The 26,442-nt window shown below is 51.9% G+C and overlaps 1 protein-coding gene across 2 annotated transcripts in view; it reads left to right on the top strand.

The window, feature by feature from the left end:
* Window positions 1-5,269: 5,269 nt before the first annotated feature.
* The window catches only part of Cdh22 (cadherin 22), a 64,194-nt gene continuing 43,021 nt past the window's right edge, over window positions 5,270-26,442 (top strand). For both annotated transcript variants that reach the window (XM_051186310.1, XM_051186318.1), the window contains exons 1-2: window positions 5,270-5,709; window positions 14,639-14,933. In XM_051186310.1, the coding sequence (XP_051042267.1) occupies window positions 5,470-5,709; window positions 14,639-14,933 (535 nt within the window). In that variant the 5' untranslated portion in view covers window positions 5,270-5,469. The remainder of the gene's footprint in view (window positions 5,710-14,638; window positions 14,934-26,442) is intronic.

A 26,442-nucleotide genomic window follows, 5' to 3' on the forward strand; every position in this document is an offset into this window, starting at 1 on the left:
CCAGGCCAGCACTCCCATCCAGCTGTGCCTTTTCACTCCTCCTCGTCCTTTTCAGCCACCACAAAACCCAGCCAGGCTGCCATGGCCCCTGCCCCTGCCCCTGTCCTCAGGCTCTTCTGCCCAGCCTCTCTCTCTGTGGCTTCCTGCCTCCCTTCCCACCCAGGCCTAAATACTCGGGTGGCTCCCTCGCTCATGTGGCTGATCGATGCTTTGTTTCTTTTAAATGCTCTCTGCTACTCATCCCAGGGCATGAGCTTCTAGTCCACAGGGCTTGGCTCGCAGTCAACAGTCAGCACAAGCTGCTACAGAGATAAATGGGAAGTGGTACGTTTCCCTGGTGCAAGGAAAATGCTGGGAGAGGACTCTAGTGCCCACATGGGGACTTCTTAAGGGAAGGAGTGTGTCTTATGTCACCATCATTCCAGGAATCTGGAGCTCCCTATCTGGCTTTTGGAGGGGGGGTGTTCAGAGGGTTTGGGGAATGCTGGATAGATGGATGATTAGTGGATGGATGGATGGATGGGTGGGTGGGTGGGTGGGTGGATGGATGGGTGGGTGGGTGGGTGGGTGGGTGGATGGATGGATGGATGGGTGGGTGGATGGATGGATGGATGGATAGACGGGCAGATGGATGGATGAATGGGTAACTGGATAGCCAGATTGGATGGATGAGTGGATAGATGGATAACTAGATGGATTAAATGGAATGGATGGATGAGTGAATGATTGGATGGGTGAATAGTTAAACGAATGGATGGATGAATGGATGGATGGATGAATGAATGAATGAATGAATGGCTAACTGAGTGGATGAAAGGTTGGATGGATAGATGGACAACTCTCCCCTTTGGACAGTTATTTCCCTATGGCATTCCAGAGGTAGACTCTGGCCCCTTCCAGTGCCCTCTGGTCGTCCCTTCTCTCTATCTATACTGCCTACTCCTTGGCAAATTCACCTGAATTCCTTGTCGGACTCTCAAGCTCACCCTGAGCACGTGACCCTGGTGCAGCACAGCGCTGCTTTCCATAGGCTGCCAGCTGTCCAACCAACAGGCTGACACCCCACATCAAATGGTGTGGTAAGGCGGAAGCCCGAGCCTCCAGGCGTCCTCCCTCCCTCCGTACCCACGGCGTCTTCAGCTCCACCAGAGGAAACCACATGTGCCACATGCGCCCCCTTTCAGACCTGTCCATGCCTCCCACAGTCAAGCCACACTTCTCAGCCCCTGCTCCACGCTCCTTTCCCCTTCTTGCTGTCCATGTCACCACACCAGGCTCCCTCTCCCGATGGTCTCGTTTCCAACACGCTTGGTCTCCAGGGCCTTGGCCCTTGCCTCTCTCCCTCAGGCCAGAATGTTCATTCTAGTTTTATGGCATCTCCTCTCTGCCTGAACAGATCTCTTTTCAAATAGCATCTCAATGGCAAGGCCTTCCCTAGACACTCTGTACAAATCACCATTTAAAATGTTTGATAAGTTGAGAGATGACAGATGGGTAGATGACAGAGAGCACTTAAATACTCCCCTAACCCTGCTCCTCTGCTTTGTTTTCTCCACGACACTTGACCATCATCTGATACAATTTTCTGTTACTGTAACAGAATACTAGAGACTGAATAAGCTATAAATAAAAGAGGTAGCCAGGCATGGTGGTGCACACCTTTGATCCTAGCACTGAAGAGGCAGAGACAGGCAGCCTGATCTACGTAGTGAGTTCCTGGCTAGCCAGAGCTACATAGTGAGATCACATCTCAAAACAAACACACAAAAAAACTCACAGCAGTTTGTTTCCATCCATGGTCCTAGAGGTTGAACAGTTCAGGGACATGGTGAAGGTGTTGTGATGGCCCACGTTGGAAGAGCAAGCACGAACAGGGCTCTTGGGATCGCTTCATTTATGCTGTCTCCTAAGGAACTGACCACAGTCTCCAGAGATCCGCATGAATTCACAATGACCCAAGCCCTCCTTTAAGGTCCCACATCCCAACACCACCCCAGTGGTTTTCAAACCCAAAGCCAAACTGTGTCAGACATGTCCACTGCTCATGTCCATGTCTCCTCTTCACAAAGCAAGGTGTCTGCTTCTTTCTGCTGAGCTTAGGTCAGTGACTATCAGAGCCTCCTGTCCTGCCAAGTGTGAAACGGTGTATTTGCACCTGCACTGAGTGGACAGGTGCACTGTGGCAGGCCAGGTTGAAGAGCAGGTAAGGCAAGGCCAGCATTAACTGAGCTTGGCCAGGAGTCAGTTTCTTAATCCCATTTGGGATTAAATAGCTCCATGCAGGAAGTTGAGCCCCATGGCCAGGGGAAGGCCACTAACATGCCCGAGGCTCACACAGTCAAAGGAGAGTTGGATGGAGCCTCAGGGTTCCACTGCTGTCCTCCTGGTCAGACAGAACCCCAGGGCAGGGTGTTGGCCATGGGTGCCCTCAGGCAAAGCTGAAACAGGAGAGGGTAGAGGAGATCTGGCTGCTGCCGCACTGGCAGGCTGTGCTGAGTGCAAGCAAGTAGCTGGCAGGCAGCCAGGGAGGCTGGCCAGTGACTGGAGGGAGGGCCTGGAGGCTGAGGTACCATGGCCCAGGTCAGAGGAGGGGAAGATGGAAGCAGGCAAAGGGCCTGCCCCATGCACCCAGTGGGGGCTTCATCCCCCGAGAGGGGTACCTTTCCCCTTGTACCAAGGAGAGCCCAAGTCCTGGGTTCAAGGAGTGCTCTGGCCTGGGTAGCCTGTGCAACTTTCAGGTAGTGCTACAGAACTTGCCTTCTCTCTCAAGGGGGAGTTTGAGTGCAGGCTTCAGCAGTCTTCTGCCAAGTGCACACCCCCACCTTGTCCCCAGTTCCCACACACAAAGCCACCTAGTGATGAATGAGCCTTTGCTCACTCCAGCCTCTGGACCTTTGCATGTCCCGCTGCTCTGCATCTGGGTTCCCCTCATCCTTCTAGATTCAGCCGTTGCCACTCCTCTGAGAGACCCCCACCCACCCATAATTCTCCACTCCCTGCAGACTTCCTGCCATGTTTTTGCCTTTTTTCCACCCCTACTCTTAATACTGGAGTGATGCTGTGGACCCAGGCCCTTCGTGACCCTGCTCCTCTCCCCACATACCTGAAGGTCAAGTCCCCGAAGGCCTGGACTCTGTTTATTGCTGTGTCCCCAGTGCCCCACTCGGGAGCTGGCATCAGGGAAGTGCTGGTAAATATTTATGGAGAGAGTAAAGGAACAGCCAGAAACTGTGTCTCTCTCCTAGTAACTGGTTCCATCCAGCTGCCTCACGCAGATGTTAAGTGTACTGAATGAGTGAGGGAAGGAATGAATGAGATTCTTTTCCGTCTCCTAGATGCATTAGACAGTGCTGTTTGACAAATGAATGAGTGACTCTCAGGGTGCTGCCCCCCCCCCTTATAAGAGATGTTATAAACAAAGTAATGTAAGGAGACAGAGCCATCGGCCGCCCAGTGCCTGCAAACACTGGCCCGCACCCACCAAAGACCCCAGGCTCCCTGGAATCTCTGGCCCCCAGTCTTCAGCACCACACACCCCTGCCCTCACACTCATTGCTGCAGCTCTGTGCAGCCCTGCAACTGCCAGGCAACAGTTCCCTGAGGCAGGCGAGGCACATGCAGGGAACTCATAAGCTCCAGGAAATGAAGGCTTCGGAGGGCGTCCCCTCCTCACCCATAACTCCAGCCTCATTACGACCAGCCGGGCCATTGTGTGAGGAGGAATCAGAGCCAGGTTCCCAAGGCAATAGCATAGCCGAGCAGCAGGGATACCTGGGTGGTAGAAGTCAGACACAGCGCACAGAATGGGTGGGCGGGGACTATGGAGAGAGTCGCTCACATAGGGGCCAGAGGGGGCAGTATGTCACAGCCTGTCCCCTGTGTTCCTGTGCACTGTGGCTGTTCACCTCTGGCCATTGTATCGGACCCTTCAGCTCACTCTGGAGACCCCAGCACTCAGAACCTAGGGAGTCACATGTCACCCCACCCAGACAGAGTCCCAACTCCCAGGGTTGCAGTTCATGTCACATGATATCATGAGAGACCCCACTGTAGTTCTAAAGGAGGCAGCCCACGTTTCCCATCCCAACCATTGGAGAACACCCGCCCCTACCCTCTGCCCAGCCAAGCCCTCCACACTGTTTCTGTAACCTTCCTAAGCTAGCCTGCACTCAGCACAACACCCCTTCCTTCCCAGGTGCCTCTTCCTCCAGGAAGTTGCCCTGATTGCCGCCCACCAAACATCCGCACCCGTCAATCTTCAGTCTGCCTTCTCATACCACTGGCCACACGGCCCTCATGTCGTGGATGGCCTTATCCTCCTTGGTTCCCGGCACCTAAGCTGAGCCTGGTTGGGTGCTGAGATCAGTGCAAGAAGGTTCTTGAATGGAGCTGGACTGCACCTGAAATTCTTCTCTGTACCTGAAATTCCTGGCGGAAGCATGGCTGCCCCACAAACACACACATTAGGCCATTATTCCTCATTATGGGTCTAGTAGGTATGAGTGTCTCAGATCCTTCCTTGCTGAGAGCAGAATCTGAGGGAAGGCGAGATGGATGGATCCACAGCCAGCGTGTGTTGGTGGGGAGTGGAGGGGGGAGGGGGAGGCTGAGTGGAGGAGGGGAGACACTAGCTCAGGGGATGTGTCTACCCAGAGTCACTTGGGGTGCTGCAAGCGATGCCCTCTAGGACTCTAGGGATCCCTTCCCACAAGGAGTGTTGGGGTGGCACCTGCCAGTAGGATTCTTCTGGGGTTTTTTTGGGGGGGCTGTTAGGGAGAACTAAGGAACAGCCCCAAGCTGTACTCTGGAGGCCTGGATCTTCCAGCTCTAAGAGCCCTTCTAGAAGCTGCCTCTGTGGGGACTCCAGAGGATCCCACTGTGCCAGAGAACTCAGCAGCCAGGAATGAGGCAGGCAGCCACTGAGTCTGCTTTGGGGGCCTGAGGGCTAGAGCAGCAGCTGGAGGAGTTGGGGGATGGGGAGAGGAAGGAAAGGACTAGGGGCAGGCTGGCCTACTACCTGGTGAGCCATCAACTTCCCTATCGTGTCTGTTCTTGCAGTGCTAGACACCCAGAAGATGTTTAGTTTGTTACAGCAAAACCAGTGACAGTTGCAGCCTATCTCCAAACAGAACCCCATCCCAAGTTTTCTCTTTTGTCCCACAGGTTCCTGATGGATCTGGATGACCCCTAGTCCCAGAAGGACTTCAGAAAGACCTCTTTGCCCGCACTGACCACATCGTCTGGGCACAGGAACTATGGCGCAAGCCCTACTCAGGAGCAGCCGTGCCTGTTGACAGGGCCAGGGACCTCAGCCAGGGGGCGCGGGCCAGGACTAGGTGTCCATGCCCGGGTGCGGCCGCGCCCCCTCCCAGCCCAGCCCAGCATCCCAGCGGCTGAGGCCACCATGTGACGAAGCAACGCTGCGGTGCCTCCCGTCCATGCTCCGGGGCCTGGCCCGCGCTGCCAAGAATGAGGCCACGGCCCGACGGGGCGCTCCGGGCAGGGGCTGCGCTATCGCCTGTGCTGCTGCTGCTGCTGCTGCTACTACCGCTGCTGTGGGCCGCGAGCACCCCTGGCCCATCCTCCTCATCGCCTGGGACCCAGCAAGACAACCAGCTGGGTGCAGGCCGAGTGAAGCGTGGCTGGGTGTGGAACCAGTTCTTCGTGGTGGAGGAGTACACAGGGACAGAACCCCTGTACGTGGGCAAGGTAAAGTGGGGCTCCTTCTCCAACCCCAGCTCTGGGGATATCCGCTGGTAGCCCCTGTCCCCGCGAGCTATCCTGTCGCCCACCCCATGTTCTCTCCACAGAGCCCTACTTTCTGCTTTAGATGCAGGGAGGAGGGGCAGCTCATGTGCGGGTACTGTGGGGCATCCAGCATGTTCACAGATCTGATCATGTCCCATGTGTTCTTGACTGCTTTCCAGGACCTCAATAACTTACCTGGGGGTCACTCACACCTGAATTTGGTCCTGCTCTCTGCAGAGCTGGGGTCTTGTGCGGCTGTACCTCTGCTACATTGCCACTCTCTCTTCTGGTGTCTCATCTTCTGTTGCCCCCTCTCTCCAAGCTGTCCCCTCACCTTCCTGCTCCTTCCTCCTCCTACCAGGTTCATGGAACTCACTAACACATCTCAATTCAAATGCCGCTTTCTCAGAGAAGCCTTCTCTGAGCACACCAGGCTAGGACACACACACACACACACACCTGTGCACTCACTCCTGAGGTCCCCCGTATCCATCCTTCAGATGTGCATCAATTACACATGTGTTTGTTTGATTATGCAATTGACACATGCCTCTTACATGAAAGCATGTTTGCTCACCATTAAATCCCCAGTGTCTGGTGCCCATGATGGTCACACACTGTTCTGTGAATAAGTGAGTCAATGAATGAATGAATGAATGAATGAAAGCTGCTTTCTCAAACTCTGAGCAAATGCTGGTTAACCTGGCTGAAGACAGGCTCTGGAACTGTAAGGAAGTGAGGGTGGTCATCCTTTCAACCCTTGCTCATCATGAAGCCTGGGTGTGCTGCTGGGGACATAGCAGTATGATCCAGCTCCTGCTATCTGCAGCTTTCAAGACTTTACACATCACAGACACCCTGGTGTGTAAAAAAAAAAAAAAAAAAAAAAAAAAAAAAAAACTCACAAACCAGCCCTGGAAGCCAGTAGGCACCGCTTAAATGGCTAGCTTTGTGGTGGAGAGAAAACCCTTGAGCTGGGTTTTAGCGCGGGAGTAGGAGCTTACCAAGCTGATGGAAGGAAGCTGCATCCTATGCAAAGACTCAGAAGTCTGGAGAGCACAACTTACTTAGAGATTTGCCAGCAGTGGAGATGGTGACGCAGAGGTGGCTATAGGATGAAGGTGGTACCCGGGCAGATTCTCTGGGTGTTGTTAGGCTGGCAGCTTGCCAGCACACTTTGGTTGGCAGTGGAGACTCCCAAGAGCGAATGTGTGCAACCTGAGGCTGACAACTGGCCAGTGCAGATCTGAACCTCAGAGACTAGCCCTGACAGTGACAGGAAAAATGCCATGTAAACCCGAGGATTTGCGGGTAGGAAACACTGCTCTCCTGACACTGGAGTCCCTGCTGCTCAACCACCATCCTCCACGCGTGGGCTGAAGAAGGTTCCCATGGCTGAGCAAAGCTGGGATCTGACAGATGGGACTGGGTCAGGCACACGCCTTGCTTACGATGGCCATGGCCCTGCAGCCCGGTGCCAGAGGAGGGCCATCAACTCCCAGTCAGGGCAACAGAGGAGTGTAGGCGTTGGAGGGGCAGGCACTTGTTTGGAGCTAAGCATGCAGGCTCTGGAAGCCTATTCTGGCTAGGTGGCTCCTCACATAGCCTTGAACCCCAATCTTAACACACACCCAGACCTCTCTCTTCATCTATAAACAAGGATGTCTGAGAGCCCCTGTGCCCAGATTCTCAATTAAGAAAGGAAACGGAGCCCACCAAACACTCAGCCCAGGGTTTGTGTTACTCTTTATCATTCCCATATAAAGTATTTAATGTCAAGGTAAAAGCATTTCTTTTTTGTAGGTAGAAAAACCAAAGGCAGAGAGGGCAAGAGACGTGGAGTGGCCAGGGGCATCTGCTAGGGCTTGCTCCACAGCTTCTTGAGTATTTGAAGGTCACAAGACAACCTCGCTGCCATACTTTTAAACTGCATCCTTTGTTACAGAGTCTCTCACTGGTCTGGAACTCTTGAAGGAGCCTGGGCTGGCTGACTGGTGAGCCCCAAGAGTCCACCTGTCTCTGCCTCCCTGGGCAGGGTTGGCAAGAGCATGGTACCATGCCTGACTTTTTATCCAGATTCTGGGGTTCATGCTCAGAACCTCTTATGTTGGGCAAGCACTTCACCAAGCTGTTTCACACCTTGTAGTTTCTGATGCCCGGGAGAAGAGGCTAGTCTGAGGCTGCAGGCCCAGAACTAGAAGACTTAAACAAAAACCTGGACCTGCCTGAGGTCCTCAAAGAGACCCCAGAGGACTCAAATGTCTGTTTAAAGCCATATGGGGTAACTGGCCCAGGTTACTCAATGGCCCAACAGCTTAATTCTCTGCAAGGAGCACCCAGCCAACCACTCAGGCTCTAAAACCAGAAAGTGGAAGCTGCTAAACAGGGAATAGAGCTGGCTGCTTGCACTTTTGCCTGGCCAGCCTTTTGGGTCTCAACAGCATGAGTAAACCCCATGCCATCACCCTGAACCTAATTTGTTGTCAGTAGGGCTCCTAATAAATCTTGTCACTGTAAAGAGGGGGAAACCGAGGCCACGGGGATGGAGAAGCTTGTGCCAAGGCCAATTGGCAACACAGACACAGGATCAGGCAAGCTACCCGGTATCCGAACACCGCTTCAAGTCTAGAGTTCATGTTAAGCATCCGCTGTGAATCCGCAATGTGCTGGCTGGACAGGACTTTACCACTGTTGTGGATTGCCAGCCTCCTCCATTCCCTTTGCATAGAGCTTAATCCCCCTGCTGCTAAAGCCACCTCCCAAAGGTACTATGCAGGAAGCAAGAAGATGGTTCCATAGCTTTGAAACACTTGCCTGAACCGTCTCACAGAGGGAGACCTGTGTGTGACCAGTGAGCTGACCGGAACCAGATTTAGATACCTATGTTGAAGTAGCCCTCTTCCCCCTACACACATACACACTCGGTCCCAAACACATTTGAGCTTGCAATCACTCATTGGAGGGAGGCTGTCATTCTTAAGAGTATGACCTTGAGGTTTGCTTTGTTTTGTTTTGTTTTAAGACAAATCCACACATACAGTGCTTTCATGTACACACGTGCATGTGAGTGTGTTCCTGTCATGCCACACCCCTTGATCTGCCAAGAGAAAGGGCTTCTCCGTGGTTCCAGTGAAATCACTGCTTCCTGGTCCCCCACCCCAGGGAATCACACTGAGCATCAGTCCTTGTCAAATTCTAAAGGTAGCTTAGCAACAGAACCAAGCAGTGAACCCTGTGTGCCCAACAGTAGCCGATTTCACAACCGCCTTCTCCATCACTCACCGCCAGGCTCCTGTCAGCACCCACGGGAACCTCCAGGCCCAGCAGTTGTTAGGTTGTCGCCAGGTCCCAGCAACAGCTCCCTGCATAGCCCTGCCCAGTCACCTCCTCAAACACATACCCCCAAAGCAACCTCCTAGCATTTCCATAAAATCTGGGGACTTTCACTAATCCCCTTTCTGAACTGTAATTTCCCCCGAGGCTCCTGTCAGTCGAATGTGGATTTTGTAGGATTTTACTTTTTTTTTTTTTAAAGATAGAATTATGGGGTCAGCACTTATGACCAACTCCTGTGGGCGGTAAGATCTATTTTAGATATACGGCAGGATTAGAGTGGGGAGGAGAGTGGATTTAATTAAGTTGCTAATATTTAAAGAAAATTGATGAACTCTTGGCTTACGAGTTGTGTCTGCGTGCACAGACCCCTTGCATTGGGGGGGAGGCTCTTTATTTGATTTGCTTTCTGTTTAAATCCTGGACTTGTTTTATTTGCGTAGCCTCGCTGTCCGTTTAATTGTCTTTAATAAGGAAACCCTACCTCTGCTCGCATTTAATTTTGATTTAATTAGGAGGAAGTAATTAATGGCCCCGTAAATCCCATTTGCAGCCCCCTGGGATGAGGCACCATAGTGCTCACGTTTTTTTGTGTTTATGATAGAGGGCTAGGGGTGGAGATGAGGTGGGGTGGGGGTCCCTCCTCAGAAATACGCCACCCTGGGTGTGGCAGTAAGAACAGGGACATGGTGTCACACTGGCTTTGGAACTTCCTGCTGTGAGCTGTGTGGCTTCAGGTAGGATGTGTACCTTCTCTGGGCCTCAGTTCGCCTATCCTGCATAATAAGAAAGAGTTCATGGGAAGAGACTGTAGCAGGCAGAGGTCATGCTGAAGTCTCTAGCATTGTGTGGAGTACTGTGAGAGCCCTGTGACTGTCCTCCATTGCCTAGCTCGTGTCCACCTGAGACTGAGAGGTGAGAAAACTCTCTTCTTCCCCTGGGAAGTAGGTGACTCTCGAACTTCAGGCTCATATGGAGAATATGTAAGAGGAGGCAAAAGGGTCCAGAAATCCCAGGCAGGTAGGAAACGCTAGCAACAGTATATGTCCTTAGTCACATGTTCGATGTGTTTACTGTCAGGCCCTGTGTTGGGCTCCCTTGCGGAGCTGAGAATGAACTCTCTGCCGTGCCCTCAAGGAGATTTTGATCTCACACTTTGTGTGCATGCCTGGGATACCCAAGCACAACACTGAGGAGCTACGAGGGGAATGTGGCACAGAGAGGCCTGTGCGTGGAGGAGACACTGGGCTCTTCCACCACAAAGGCCACATCTGAGGCACTTTGAACCAAGAAGGCACTGGAGATGTCCTCCAGGCCTCCAAAGAATACAGGTATCCGTGGGTCATCCTTGTGAAGGGAGTGGGGAGGGTGAATTAGATGACATTCCCCATGCCAATCCTTCCTGAGCCCAGAGACAGGGAAGGGGCGCTGAGCCTCAGTAAGAACCTGTTGGGTGCTGTGAGCTTGCCTAAAATACCTTATGAATCTTCAGAACCTGATAGTAGCAATGGCAGTCCAGTCTATAGATGAGAAAGCCGGGGCTCTGAGAACGTCTGCCACTCACCAGGCCAGTCAGCAGCAGGCTTGGGGCAAAGCTGGGGCTGGTGTGCACGGCTACTGTCCTCACGCCCATCATCCTTCCTGAGGCTTGGTTTTGGGTCTTTTTCCAAATGGTAGAACTGAGACTCAGGGAGAACTGCAGAGCAAGGACTGGTTCTGAGACCCAGCCAGTGGCCCCTCCCCGTGTGCTCCCCATCCTCTACGGGGGGGGGGTTATTGTGAGCTGACTGATGCACCTCCCTGAGGCTGCAGGAGGACAGATCAGCACTCATGAGTCCAGTGGGGCCAGGCCCACCTTGGTGTCTTCACTTGGAGCATGCAAAGACATCTGCACACAGTGTGCTGAAAGCAAGAGTAACACAGTAGGTGCTCAGTAGCTGAGAGCACCGTGCCACACACACACACACACACACACACACACACACACACACACACACACACCATGCACAGCTGGAGTTCTCAAACTGTCTTCTAGCGTTGGGCTAGGAGGTAGCCCAGCCTAGCCCCCATAGCTCTGAGCTCTTAGCTCCTCCCTTTCTGAGCTGATTGGCCATCTGACCCAGTAGCCCCTGGAGAGCAGCTACTGTGCCCCAGTGTGAGCACCATGTCACGTCACACTTTGTAGAACATTGAGGACATCTGTGCTCAGTCCCACTCCCTCCTTTCCATCCCTCATTGAGAGCAGGAAGGAGATCTAGATGGAAATATCAGGGTGCTGGGCTGTAACACTAACACTGGGTTGGGGAAGTCGGAGAAGCAGGAAGATCTTGAGTTCAAGGTCATCCTCAGAGTTTGGGCTACCTGAGACCATGTCTCAAATTAAAAAAATTAAAAAAAGGAAAGAAAGAAGAAAAGCAAAATGTCAAGAGATGTAAGAACTTGTACATCATGGAACTCCAGGATACGAAGGGGGAAGGAGGCCATTATAGCTAGGGGCTTGGTTCATTGTCAACATGTGTTCACTTAATCATTGCGTGTTGGTATTTGGTACAAATGTGTGCTGTGTGAGGGAGTTGGATCCATTGGAACTAGAGTTAGACAGTTGTGAGCTGCCCTGTGGGTGCTGGGAATTGAACCTGGGTCCTTTAGAAGAGCGGCAGTTCTCCTAACCACTGAGCCATCTCTCCAGCCCTGAGTGTCTATTTAATCTTTACTATACCAGGTAGAGAGGCTAGAATGCCTCAGCCAGGGAAACAGGACTCAGAAAGTCAAAATGAACCCACCATGGCTACAACACCCCCAAGCTTAGCTTCCACACTGGGGCATGTGACTGAGATCACATCTATCTCTGTGCTCTAGTCTCCTCATCCGAGACATGTGATAGCCATTTTTCAGGGCTGTGACGGACACCATTGAAGATGATTCTCTAAGTCCCAGCTCTTGCACCCAAGTGTTTGCTGATCAAATAAACAGATGCCAGGTCAAATCAGGAAGTCGGGAGAGGCACCCTAAGAAAGGCTCTATCCCCTCTTTCCCACTGTATCTCCCCAAGGAAAGGTGATAGAGGAGTACAAACAAACAGAGACATGTCCCCTTATCCTAGGCACTGCCAATGATTCAGGGCCGACATCTGAGATAATTTTATTGGGGGCATTAAACTGAGTTATGAGGTTTTTACAGTCCAGCCACTTATGAGAAATCTATTAACAGTAACTGGACAGGAAGAAGGAGCCCAGGACGGGCATTAATTGGGGCAATCTATAACAGGACGGGGACCCGGAAAGGTTCCACCAGACGCCTCCATTTACTCCCGGCAATTTCTGCTGAGAATCAGCAGAGTCGCCAAAAAGAGAGAGATGCCCATTAATCGGCTAATGAAATATGAAAATGTTTATGGGCCATTCAATCTTCCAAATGGCACTTCTACGATCTACCTTTCAGACACGAAGTTCTACCACAGAATTTACACCCAGCTCCTCCTGCGTGGCTGGGTGGACCCTCCTCCTGATGAGTTTTCTGGCACCTGTTCTGAGGATGAGGGGGCCAGCGTCTGCCACAGCCAGGCTGTAGGGACTGTCTCCTTCATGCCCCATCTCCACGGAGGCTTAGAGACAAGCAGCGGCTAAAATCCAGATGGGTTTTCTTCTGTTCGGGGCTGCTTGGAGATTTGTGCATTGGAGGGTGAAGTCTTCGGTGTTTCTGTTTGCAAGAGAACAGGTTCTTGCTGGTTCCTACCCCAAGAGATGCCAGTGCAGTGGAAACAGCCCAGGGTCTGGCGCCTAGCTGTACTGGGAGAAAAATCCCAGTTATAAATAGTGAATGCTTAGTACAATATAATCATGGTTTCTGTGTATCAGATACTTATGTGTCTCAGGCAGGGCTAAATTTTAGCTAGTGCCAACAGGTATATTTAATGCTAAAAAAAAAAAAAAAGTGAAAAGCCTCCTTACCTTCCCTAAGTAGTCCCTCTCTGCTCCCATCTCACAGACTTTTGAATCTCTTGGTGAACCAGTAGCCAGAGGGGTCATGCATGACTCAGTGGAACCTGGTTCCAGTCCCAGTCCGTGGGCAGCATCCTGCCTCCTGTGCTACTGGTGCTGGGCAGCTGGCAAGGGCCTTAGGAGACTGTCAACCCAGCTCCTCTGGGAGGACATGCCATGTTACAGATGCAGTGGCATGCTCGGGGAGCCACAGTGATTTATGTAAGACACAAGGGAGATAATGCTGGAATCAAGGCCGGCCTGTGCCTTCCTCTGGAGCCCTCTGCAGAAGCTTTAGAATGGAGTAGGGGAGCACAGGGGGAGCGCGGGGAGGAGCACAAGGCAGGAAGCCAGGCTGCTCCTCAGTGGTCTGGCCTCCCTAGGAAAATGAAGAAGAAGAAAAAGAAGAGGAGGAGGAGGAGCAAAACTTGCTTGAATGGGGTTTATTTTAATCTTTTTGGTTCTTATCTAGAGTCCTAATCTAGATAAATGTGTTCCTTGCTCTGCGAAATGCCTGATGGGTGCAGGTGTCTCTGCAATCACATCCCTCTTCCCACTCCTGGTCCCCACAAAATGGCAAGGCATGGGCCCACCTTCCATTTACAGAGATTTGTAATAAAGCCAGGGAGAGACTAAAGCACAAAGTGGGTCACTGAACAGCTCAGGGCTTGTGACCTAGGAAGCCCCAGCCCAGAACGGGTGAGCCAGGGTCACCTTTTAAAAGCTGCCTGTGTCATTTACGTGCACACGGAGGTCTGAGACGTGCAGGAATGGTGATTCTGCCAGGTGGAACATGATGATGATGGCTTGATGTACTCAGAGATCCTGGAGGGGGGTCCGGCAAAGCGTTCCAGGCAAGGTGGCAAATGAACAGAGCTTTGAGCAGTGGATGGATTTTCAGAAGGCAGAGAAACAGGGATAAGTGTTCAAAATAGGGGCTCCAGGACTAGAGCAATAGCTCAGGGGGTAAAGGGCTTGCCTTGCAAGCAAGCATGAAGATGTGAGTTTGAGTCCTCAGAACCCGCATTTGACAAGAGCCGATGATGGTGACATGTACTTGTAACCCTAGAGCTGGGGGCTGAAACAAAGAGATCCCTGGGGCTTGCTGGTCAGCCATTGTCTCAAAAATGAAATAAAATAAAACCATAAAGAATGACACCTAAGGATGTCTTCTGATACCCTCTCCCACAACCCCCAACGTATGCACACATGCACAGGTGCACACACAGGAACACACAGTAGGAGCTGCAGGGCTATGCAAGCTGCTGTCCCAGACTCCGTTTTAAAGGCAGCAGGAACCATGGGAGTTTTTTGAGCAGGGGTAGGGTGGGGTAGTGGTTACCATCTAAAGCCGATGGTTTTGGGGACCTAGGGAAGGTGGATTGTGGAGTGCAATCAAGTAGGGTGAATCCCAGGTGAAGGAGTCATGGAGTGTGTAAGGCTCAGATTGGCACAGGCATAGCTTCTGGGCCTCTCTATGCTCAGCTGAAGGAGCTATGTGCTTAGGAACAGGCCTCCATGGAGGAGGTATCTTCACCTTCCCCAGTGCCCACCCTGCCTTCCTCCTACCTTCACAGATCCACTCTGATTCCGATGAAGGTGACGGAACCATCAAGTATACCATCTCTGGCGAGGGTGCGGGGACCATCTTCCTGATTGATGAGCTGACAGGTGACATCCATGCCACCGAGCGCCTGGACCGGGAGCAGAAAACCTTCTACACACTCCGGGCCCAAGCCAGGGATCGTGCCACCAACCGCCTGCTGGAGCCAGAGTCAGAGTTCATCATCAAAGTGCAGGACATCAACGACAGTGAGCCCCGCTTCCTACATGGCCCCTACATTGGCAGTGTGGCCGAGCTGTCACCTACAGGTGGGCTGGGGGGGATGGGTGAGGCCTGGGGTGGGGATGCTTTAAGCTTGAGCTGATTGAGTCCTGCTGGGAGGAGCAGGAGAGGCAGAGTGACTGTACTTAGGGCACGGAAGGCACACAAGAGCAGGGCACTCTCCCAGCTACATAGCTGACAAAGCCCACACTTGACCTCAGCTGCATGGATACACCCAGACCCCGTGTGGACGTGGCCTGTCTGTGGACTCAGTGACAGCTGAATGCTCAGACACAGCTGCACCCCAAACCCATTTGTGCATGCAAGCTCAGCTAGGCATGTGCGCACTGTGTACTCAGGGACACAGACAGCCTCACGCGTTAGCCGTGTTTGACATGGTTGCACATAGACCCCCCCCTGCCCCTGCACAACTGCTGACTTTTCTCCAGGCCAAAATGGTAACACCCAGGCCAGCACGGTTCCTGACACGGCCTCACACCTGCACGGAGCCACCCACCACAGGCACAGGAAATGGCCCTCAAACAAAGCAAGCTCAGCCACCACCATGAGCATACCTCAGCAGGCGTCATCTTGCTGGGGGTTCTCTTCTATCTGGGTGCAGCTAGGGGCAGCTTCATTCACTTGACTGGGAAGCCCCAGCTTAGAGGCCCCTGCTGCCTGGGGACTCCAGCCCACATGAGACACTGAGAGAATCAATTACTCTTCGCTGGGTGTGGCTGCAAGCACCCAGGGCCACTGCACACATGGATATGTTTGTGTTTTGTTACCTGTGTAGCAAAAGAAAACACACAGCTGCCTGTAGATATGAGACAGCCCTGTTCAGAGCACATCTGAATAGAACAGTGTGCCCAGACTGAACACAGCATGCCTCTGCCCCACCCACCCATGGTGACATCAGATAGCCCTCTGAACACCAAGGCTCCACCTAGCCCAGGCTCCTAAGACTCTAGTGGACACTGACTGAGACATGGGTTGTGTGTGGGCCTCAAGCTGCCACCTCTTCCTCACCATGTTAGCCAAAGAGGTCTATAAGCCAGGCAGGCAGAGAACAGCATCCTGGGTCCTAGACTATCCTCTCCTGAAGACAAAAGCTGGCTTGGCCTGTCTGTGGCTGTTATATCCTTTGCCTGCACATCGGAAGCTGAATCACTTAGGTATTTGGAGGAGAGCATAGTCAGCCCTGGTGTATCCAGGTTGGATCAAATAAGCAGATCGCTGGTATTCAAAGGGGAATTTGGACCAGAGAAAATGGTGGGCACCAAGGAATAGTGTAAAAATAGAGGAACAGAGTGAGCCCTGAGTGTACACAGGTACACGTGTGTGTTTGATATGTACGTGCTTGCTACCTGAGTAATGTATCAAAACCTGTGCATTCCTATAACTGACCATGTATTTGTTATTTAAAAGAAATTTGTTGAGTATCTACTATGTGCTAGCCATGGCGTGTGAGGTGTAGCTATGTATAGACAGACAAGGGCCCATACGTTCACAAATAGCATGTTCTGGAAGTGATGTTGAAGCTGTGAAGGGAGAAGATGGGCATTGTGGAGGAAGAATGTGGAGAACAGAATGTGCAAAGGCCCTGGGTTAAGTTCCCCGAGCATCATGCAACTATCTAGATAATAGTTAGGGCTTGATCCTTTATTCTGCACAGTTAGGCAGGCCATGGTAGGTCCCCTTCAGAAGAATGACAGGGTCTGGCTTATTTTTAACATGATCTCATGACTGTTCCATGAAGAAGTGACAGGTATGGGGAAGGCAATGCCAGGAGCTGGCTGCTCTAAAAGGGGATGCTGCCGTTATCAAGGTGAGAAATGGTGGCTCCACTCAAGGTGGCACTAGGAGGAATGCAGAAATGAGGTCCATGGTGTATGCATTTTAAAAGCTAGGCTGAAGGCTTTTGTTAATGGATTGGATGTAGGATGTAAGAGGCAGAACTCATGGCTTACATTTGGGATTTTGACCTGAGTGGTGAACTTGATGGAATTTCCATTTCCTAAACTGGAAGAACAGCTTTAGGAGATGAACAGTTTAGGAAAGTGGGAGCTTGATTTCTGAGGTGCTAAGATGGAAGGGCTCATTCGAAAACACAGCAAAGATCCTTAAACCATCAGTCGAATAAACTGATTCACAGGGGAGTTCTGGCTGGGAAAATACCCAGGAGGTTGTGGGTGGCAAAGACCCAGGAAGTTCCAGAGTTGCCAAGCAATTAGCAGGAACTGTATAAATGGAAAAACTGGGGTCCAGGGAGCGGTGTGTGTCCAAGGTCACAAGCAAGTCAGAGGCAGCTCAGTTCCCTGACTCCCCAGGACCACCAGCCCTCCCCCTTTAATCTCTGACCCAAAAATACATGGTCTTTTCTACATTTCCCCAAAACTGATGTGTGGGGCTTTTTAAATTAAAAACTTACACATATAATATTTACATATATAAATGTTCTCAGGGGCGTGAGAGCCATGGGTATATGTGGAGGTCATCGGGCATCTTTGGGGAGTTGCTTCTTTCCTTCCACTTGGTTCTATGGGTTGAGCTCAGGTGGGCAGACCCACATGGCAAGCATCTATCTACTGCATCAGCTCATCCTTCCACCTTGCTTTGAGGCAGGGTCTCTCGTGTTTCTCCTGCTGTGCTATGTGCAAGCTAGTTGGCCTTGGGATTCCAGCGGATTCCCCATCTTTGCCTCCCATCTTGTCATACAAGTGCTCAGATCATAGCTGTGTGCTACCACACCCTGCTTTTATGTTGTCCGAGGCTCCAGTTCAGGTCACCAGGCTTGCCTGTGCAGTGCGCTCACCTACTCAGCCATCTCTCTGATGTGCACTCTCATGCACAGAAAAGACCAGAAAGCTGGAGAGAGCTGATGCTATACAGCTAAGTGACTTCCCAGGGAGCCTTAGGAAAGTCCTGTCTACCATACTGCAGAGAAAGGCTTGGGCTAGGGCAGACAGAAGCAGCAGACCACATTCGCCAGGCCACACTGGCTCTGCCGCACCCACCTCACTCTCACCTGACTAATTGACAAGCCAGGTCTGTTGCCAGCACCCCACTGAACAGAGGGGAGCACCAGGGCCCAGAGGGAAGAGAAGGTACGCTGGGTCCTGCAGCCAGTGAGTGCTGCAATAGACCCCTGCCTTCAGCTTCCAGGCTGTCAGAGAGGCGAGGGTCTTGCTTCACAGATGGGGAAACTGAACTCAGGGAAAGGACAAGAGTGTATCTCAGGTCCCAGAGTGTAGGAGGCATTGGCCGGAGTCCCAGCCTGAACTTACATAGCACTCAGAAGAAAGGAAAGCAGGGTGACTCACTTTGGACAAGCTGGGGAACCAAGGAGGGGGCGGGAAAAGGCAGAAATTAAATTAGTTGATTTATTTGAGTAACTTTTTGAAGAAGCTGATCCGGCCCTGGATGCTCACGGAGACTCCAGGCAGCTTTGAAAATCAGTCACAATTAACTGAGCCTCCTGATCCGGGCTGAGCAGGGCGGGGCCGACAAGCAGCGGTGGATCGGGCAGCTTCGGAGATCAGAGGGAGCAGGGACGTAGCTTGCGACATGAAAGGCAGCTGTGCTCGCAAATTAAACCACTCAGAGCTTAAAAGAGAAGGAAGTGCGCCGGGGGCCAATGAACCGTGCTTCTGAGAGGGGGCATGCCAGCCCACGCTGGGGCCGGCCGGTGCAGCAAAGCAAGTCCTCAGCAGACAGTTGGCAGGCCTGACACCCCATGACCTTGAGCAAGCCCCTGTCCTCCTCCAGGAGTCAGAGTAACTTGCTGAGCACTGGGGACAGGAGTCCTTCATACCACAGGCACCTGCCCGGCATTCTGCATTGCAGATGGCCAGAAGGGCACACAGTAGGATAAGGGAACAGGAACAGGACTGGCTACAGTTTGATAGAAATTCTTCCCCCTTTTAGATGTGTACTGGGGTGTCTGTGTATGTGTGTTCATGTTCGAGTGTGTGGGTGTGTGTGCTTGACACAGAGCATGGGTGCAGGTCAGAGGGCATCCTCCAGAGTTGGTTTTTGGCCATCTACCTTGCCTTTTGTTTGCCACTGTATGGCCAGGCTGGCTGGTTTGTGGGCTTCTAATGATACTCCTGTCTCCATCCCCCATCCCACCATAGGAGCACTATCTCATCCACCTTTATGTGGGCCTGGGGATTAGAACTCAGGTCCTCACATTTGCACAGCAAGCGCCTCATCCACAGAGCCAGCCCCACAGCCCCAGAAATGCTCACTTTATGAGTGCTGAGGCACACACTAAAGGAAGGGAACTGAATGAACAAAGCAGAGTTTCCCAACTCTGGTTTGTACCCAAATTACCTAGAGAGCTAGTTAACACAGGCTGCCACATCGATCCCCCCAGGGCTTTTTTTCTTCCTTCTTTCTTTGCAGTGCTGGAGATCAAACTCAGCTCTTGCTCCCTAGGTAAGCACTCCACCTTGGAGCTCTACCCCAGCCACACCCCCAGGGTTTCCAATCCAGCAAGCCTGATTGTTAGGAAGGAAAACAAATTTCCAGGAGGCACTGCTGGGTAGGGTACCACACTGGGACTGCCACCACATTCAAAGGGCATTGTAGGCGCAGGGAATGACAGGTGCAAAGACCCTGGGACGCACTGTGCCAGCAGTGATTAAGGATTGCTGTAAGAAGAGGGTGGCCACGGACAGTGCTTGGGTGCTGCAGAAAAGGGGACGTAAGATGAAGTATATAGGACTTTGTGGCTGCTGGGAGTGAGATGGGGACAGATGTGACATGATCCAGTGTATATTTTAAAAGAATGACCTGGCTACTTGTTGATAATAGACCACTGAGGCAAGCATGGAAAGAGGGGTTGAGGGAGGGCTCTAGCTGGACAGGTGAGAGGCACTGGCAAGGACCATGGGAAAGAAGAACATCGGTGTGTTTCAGAGGCGGGGCCCTGGGGGCGGGGCCCTGGGGAGGCGGGGCCCTGGGGGCGGGGCAAGAGCACGACTGGATGTGGGAAAGAGAGGCCAGAGCTCTGAGCAGTTCAGTGTCGGCTGCTGAGGAAGGAGGAACAAGTCTGGAACAGACTTCATCCTCTGACAGGTTAGAAATGGGGTGTCCACCATAAACCCAGGCAGAGACGCTTGAGGGACACCGGCTAGAGACACCTCAGCAGGGGAAGGGATGACAGCTTGGGACTTCAGGAAGTCAACAAGCAGGGAAGTGCTTACCTCTGTGGTCTCTGTGGTCTCTTAATTCAGGAGCCCAGGCCCTCCCTCAGTGCGTCACAACCTGGCTCAGATACACTGAGCGGATTTGTGTATCCTCCTCTTCCTGGGCTTCCAGGCCCAGCTCTTCTTCAGTCATAGGTGACAACTGTATGCAAAATTCTGTACTTGGCAGCACTGAAAACATGGAGCCCCAGATGGGCAGTGGTGGCGCACATCTTTAGTCCTAGCGGTCAGGAGGCAGAGGCAGGCAGATCTGAGTTCAAGGCCAGCCTGATCTACAGCCAAGGATACACAGAGAAACCCGGCCTAGAAAATAAGAAATAAACAGAGACAGAGAGAGAGAAACACACACACACACACACACACACACAGAGAGAGAGAGAGAGAGAGAGAGAGAGAGAGAGAGAGAGAGAGAGAGAGAGAGCATAAAGCAAAGATTCACTCCGTGTTTATTAGCCACTACTTTATCCTGAGCACTGCAGGAAATGCAAAGAACAATGAAATCCCCCAATGTTTATTAGCACCCACTGTATGCATGGTGTCCAGTGTACTTGACTCTGAGAGCCTGTAATGAGTCATCTGAGGACAAGGACACAGATAATGTTTGCAGGAATTTACTTCCTATTGAGACCAATAGATAGAAAACAAGCAGACACTTTGGATTCCCGGCATCCACTTCACACACTGCACTGAGTGTGCAGGGTGCACGGGTAAATGACACCATCCCAACCTCAGAATATCGATGGGTCAGTTCCATCTCCTTCATCTACCTCGGCGAGAGTCTGAAGGTTTCATTTGGGCTCGGCAGAAGGGATTGCCTCAATAGATTAGTGATGTCTGCTGTGAGAGTAGGGTGGGGGATATGGTGTACATCACAGTAGGACTGGTGTGGCTGGACCATGGGATTGGGGTTCAGCCTAGTGTGGATGTTGCAGGCCTCTGCCACAGTCCCATTCCCTGGGCTCCAGCTCCCACTGTGAGCTGCATCTCTAATGGGCAGAAGGAATCTGCTTTGCAGTACAAACAGCACTTCTTGGGATATTCAGTAAATAATAGCTATCGGCTAACACTGCTTTCACAGAGCCATTCGCCTTTATCCTCCAATCCCGGGAGTAAGCAGGGCAGGTGTTACTGTCTTCTTTCTGCTGACAAGGAAGTAAATGCAATGAGAGATAAAGTGACTTGTCTGAGGCCACACAGAACTGAGACAGAACTTGGAACCAGAACTACTACCTCCTGGACTCAGCATCCATGGCTTCCTTCGGGAGAGCAGGCACGACCCTTCTGTGCGCAGTGCTTTACAGCCTGAGAAAGCTCTCACACCCCCAATCTCTCTTCATCCTCCACAGGCTCTCTCCTAAGTGCTGACACCCCCATTTTGCAGCTAAGAGCAGAGTGGAAATAAAAGTGTAAGGGTATGCGGTCTGTCTCCCAAATCTGGGGCTTGAGGGGGCGGTAACAGAGAGGGAAAGAGGAAGGCAAGAGACTGGGTGGTTCCCAAGAGTATCATTTGCAGGAGACAACAAGCAGTAAGCAGGGAGTTTCCGATTGTCCCGTCTGCAGCCAGAGTGTGGCTCAGCAGCCCTCAGGCCCAAGCCAGGAATCAATCGCTGGCCTCGGCAGAGATGACGTCTAAAGATGTTTTTAATTAAAGTCCAGGAAGATCTATATGTGCCACATCTTCTTGCCTAGCAACAGCACTAGCTCTTACTCCCCCGCTGGAGGGGCAATGGAGCAGGAAGTTTCCGGTGGGGACAGGTGGCAAAGAGGAGGCACTGGCCCTTCGGAGTCTACCCCTAGGGACCAGAGGCAACCTGGACAGAAAGGAGCATGCTAGTGCATACCTTGTCTCTCTCATCACCAAGCTATTCAAAGGTTGACAAGATGGCCCAGCAGGTGAGGTGATAGCTATGGAGGCCTGATGACCCAAGCTCTAGCTCTGGGGAGCCATGTAAAGACAGAAAGAGAAAACCAACTCCACAAAGTTGTCCTTTGGCCTCCACAGGCATGCATGTCATGGCTCACATGCATCCCCCAATACACACCACACATATAAAAATGAATAAAATTTAAAACTAAAACTAACTGAATAAAACATAAACAATCTGTTCAAGCATGAACGTCTCTGTGACAGGCCCTGGGCCAACATGGCTCCCAGTGCAAAGCTGATTAAGCCACCATCCTTCCCTCTGGGGTCTAAAACACTGGGGCCTTATAGGCATTGAGTGAATGAACACAGGGGAATTACAGGAGGAGCTGGCTCAGTGGGGAAAGTGCTCACAATGCAAGCATGGGGCCCTGAGTTTGAATCCCCACCACTCATAGGAAACCCATAAGCAGTGTTGTACCTCCCAAGTTCTGGTGACTGCAGAGGCCGGAGTGTCCCCATGGCTCACTAGTCAGCTAAGCTAGCTGAATTGTTGAGCTTCAGGTTCCATGAGAACTTTTATGTTTTGTCTCAAAACATAAAGTGGATAGAGTTAAAAAAAAGAAGACACTCTATGTCAACCCTTTTCCATTTACCACATTTGCCTACTGCCACTGGCCAGATGGTTGTTGCAGGTATTGACATTATCAGTATCCCAAACAAACAAGGTCACCTGAATCCATGATGATGGCCTCCCTGGGTTCTGAGAGGGCCGATAATCTTGTGGGCTTTGCTGTGGGGTACCAAGAAAGCCCTTTTGGGGGAACATACTAGATACATACACAGGGTTTGCCTGAATGGACAGGACTGTAACTGGGACCTATAAGGAAAGACAGAGTGAGGGGAGCGTTCAAAATCTCTGTAAATGAGTCTTTCATCTCTTAAGGCTAGACCTCACCCTGCTGCCCCATCTGCCAACTCTACTCCATGTCCTCTCTTTCTGTGACTCTAGCTTTCTGCTTCTTATTTCTACCTCTTTCCGCTATAGTAGCTGTTCCACTTTCTGCCCCTAAGTATCCGTCCCTCATCTCGCCACTCTGACCCACTTTGCTGTCCCTCCTCTTCTGTGTCACCTCCCCTGTTGCTAGTCTCTGAACTGGCCTCCTCCTCTGTCCTGCAACCTCCCCTTCCCTTGCCTTGCAGCCAAACCTCCGCATCCCCTGTGGATCATTCATCTACATTAGGGCGCCCCAGCTGGGCAGCTAGAAGCAAGGTCAAGACCAGCCCAGCCAGCCCACATTATAAGTGATGATCCGAGAGGGAGCGGAGAGAGGCAGGAGGGCGGGGTTGGAGAAGGGGTTTGTTTCCAATGTAATCTGAGTGTTCCCAGGGACTCGACAAGTGGTTTTTAAATTTTAATAGAAAGCATTCCACATGGTGCTGGCGGCAGCAGGGGGTGGGATTCTGTTTTTATAAATGTTGGAGAAGCTAAATGTGAGCCCAGGGTATCCCCAGGCCCAGCAGGGTAGCAGAGGAGGTAAGAAGAAGCTTCAAGACAATTAGAAACATCTTCATAATAATGACACTTGGTTGCCTCAGCCAGGGGAGGGCTCCGGAGCTTTGCCAAAGCACTTAATCTCTTTAATCTCATTAAGGGGTCTCCACATCCTGAATGCATGAGGGATAAGATATTATGAACTCTTTACAGATGGGGAAACTCTGGGGTGGGGTTGGGGGGGGGGGTCCTGCAGCCACATGTGGTGCCCAGAGAGGGGCTGGATTGAGAGCTTGTCTCTGCTGCTTCCCAGCTCCACCCCACACAGCATCACCTTCTCCTAAACTCCATAGATAGCCTGTGTTAAAAGACTAACTGGGATGAATGACATCAGAGCCATCAGAGTAAATCAGAGATGAATTGCAGGCAAGTCCACTCTCTCTGGTGTTGGTGTCCAGCGGTCTCCTACTCAGGGCCAAGAACATAGCCCTAAGTGCCTCCTGGCTATCCAGCGAGCAGAAAATGAACTCCAGTGAAGCACACATTACACATTTGGCCCACTGGCCTCTTAAATCCATCACCTGTAAATCCCAGATCCTCAGATTACACAGAGGGAAGACTTGCTTTGTATGTAAGGGTGAGGACATACTGGGAAGTGACTCAGGACTCTGATGCCAGAGCCTACTCACACTCCCTGGAAGTGTGAGGGACATGGTCCAACTTCTCTCATTGTCCTCAGCTGGGAGGAGCTTTAAGGTCTTAGGGGCACAAGGCAGGCTTGCTGTTCTTTCTGGTGTCAACTTCAGTGCAGACCCAGTGTGTCTGGAGGGTGGCATCCTGGCCAGGAAGGTCCAGGATGGAATTGTTCCCTACTGCGTACTGGAGAAATGACCTTGGGCTGTCACTGAGCCCTTCTGTTACTCGGTTTCCTTACTGGTTCAGTTAGGGGTCAGGTCCACAGTGCATCCATTCTGAGTCCTCCTGGGAGCTTATTTTTAAAAATGCCCTTGCCTGGGCTCCACCTGCAGAGTCCTCTTTAATTGGTCAGGGAGGAGGCTCGGCGTCAGTTTTATTTTAAAGCTCCCAGGGGATTCTAATGTTCGGCCAGGCTGAGCACAATCGGAATCTGTGCTCTCTAAGGGCCAGGATTCCCATATTTAACATTCTGCATGGATACCTGAGCCCCGAGGTCCCATTTATCCAAGAATCAGGCAGGTGGCCCTTCCCAGTCCAGTCTTAACTTAGGCTTTTTAGCAGTTCTCAAGCAGGAGGATCGAGGCAGAACCTTGGACAGCGACTCCCTCGCCTGGCCCATCTGAGACAGATTAACTTGGAAAACCTGAATCCCAGCCCCGTCTCCCTCTCCTCTCCCCTCTCTTCCACTTCCTCAGAGTCTTCCTTTTTTATTTACCTGTTTATCTCAACTTCTGTCAATTCCCTCCTACCTGGATGGCGGAATGACATCAGATCCACCCTGCCTTTAAGTCCCGCCTTACCAACGTGCAGGCCAGTTGAGCTTGGATTGCGCTGTCCTTGGTGCTGAACACCGGAACCTGAGTTTTTGACAGGATCCCAATGGGCAGAAAGTGCTCTTAATTTCTGCTTCTCAAGTGAGGCAACAGTGGTACTAACAGGTAAAGAGGTTTATCACCCAACATCCTCAGTTTCCTCATATGGAACTGTCTGCCAGTTCTGGGGAGCTTCTGACTGGTGGGGAGGGGGTGTGGCCTAGGAAAGCCATTTCTTCAGGGCCTAGGGGAGCTGTAGTTAATCACTGACCCTTCACCATCCTCATGTGATGGCATTAACTGTAATGGCTGCCATAAAGAATCCCGGATTGGGGAAATGATTCCAGCATCCCCGAGGGAGTCCCTGGGATGCAGTCAGGGAGAGAGAGAGTGAGCTCAACCATGTCCCCAGGGAGTCACTCAGCCCAGCATTGTGACTTGCCTGTGGGATGGAAGGAACCGGCAGGGAAGAGACAGGGAGACTCTGCCTCGTAACAGTTACAACAGCCCTATTTATCGCGCACCCGTCTAGAGCCTGACACTCAGTGTATCCTCTCCCACTCCAGTGCCTCTGCGAGGGAGGCCTGGTTGCATATAGCCGTAGGGAGCCTCCTGAGACAGCCGCCTGCAGTCGTTTGGTTCTTACATCTGCTGGGTGCTGTTCTTGGTTCTGAAACAAAATGATTTGTATTCTTAACATGATCTCAGGAGCTTGGGAGGGTGTGGAGGTACAAAGGAGTTCATGGCTCTCATGGCATGTCAATGGTGATGCCACAGCACAATGGACCGCTCTCCCTAAAGTCACTATGCCTGTGCTGACAGAAGGGCTTTGGCAGTGTAGTCCTGTGTTCAAATCTCACCATGTCATGCATCTCTGAGAGGCTGTATGGACTTAGATAGGACAAGAAGCTTGTGACTTAACAAGTCACAACATTCTTCCTCTGCAACCGAGCCTGTGCCCTTGGCCCTGAGTTGGCAACCCATGGTCATCAGCATCATAGGAAAGGACTTGCCCTCTCTGTTCATCTTCTTGGGACAACTTGGATGTGGTTGGCATCAAGCTGTATGACAAAGAGAGGCGCATTGCAGGGCCCACTCAAGAGGCTTCAGCTGGGAGGGGAACACAGGGAGGAAAATGAAAAATGCAAAGGAGTGAAAAATAAATACATGTGTCTGTCTGGAATGATGGAGGGCCCTGGGCTGGAGGCGGGAGAGGCGGGCATCGGGTTGGGCTCAGCAGAATTGCTGTACTAGCACTTCCAGACTCCCTCATTAGCCAAGCAGTGAACTGGCCTCACCTCCCAGCAGGCTGTCTGCTGGCCCAGGGAGCCCAGCTCAGCCTCAGGAGGGTCTCACCCAGACCCCCAGCAAGGAGTCCAGCTGAGGACATCACCCAGATGTAGGGTCTGAGTCCCTGCCCCTTTGGGTCACATCCTGAGCCCCCAAAACTCTTTCTAGATCTTCCACCTCCCCCAA

This window comes from Phodopus roborovskii, unplaced genomic scaffold (genome assembly GCF_943737965.1).
Source record: "Phodopus roborovskii unplaced genomic scaffold, PHOROB, whole genome shotgun sequence".
In the NCBI taxonomy this organism is placed as follows: Eukaryota; Metazoa; Chordata; class Mammalia; order Rodentia; family Cricetidae; genus Phodopus; species Phodopus roborovskii.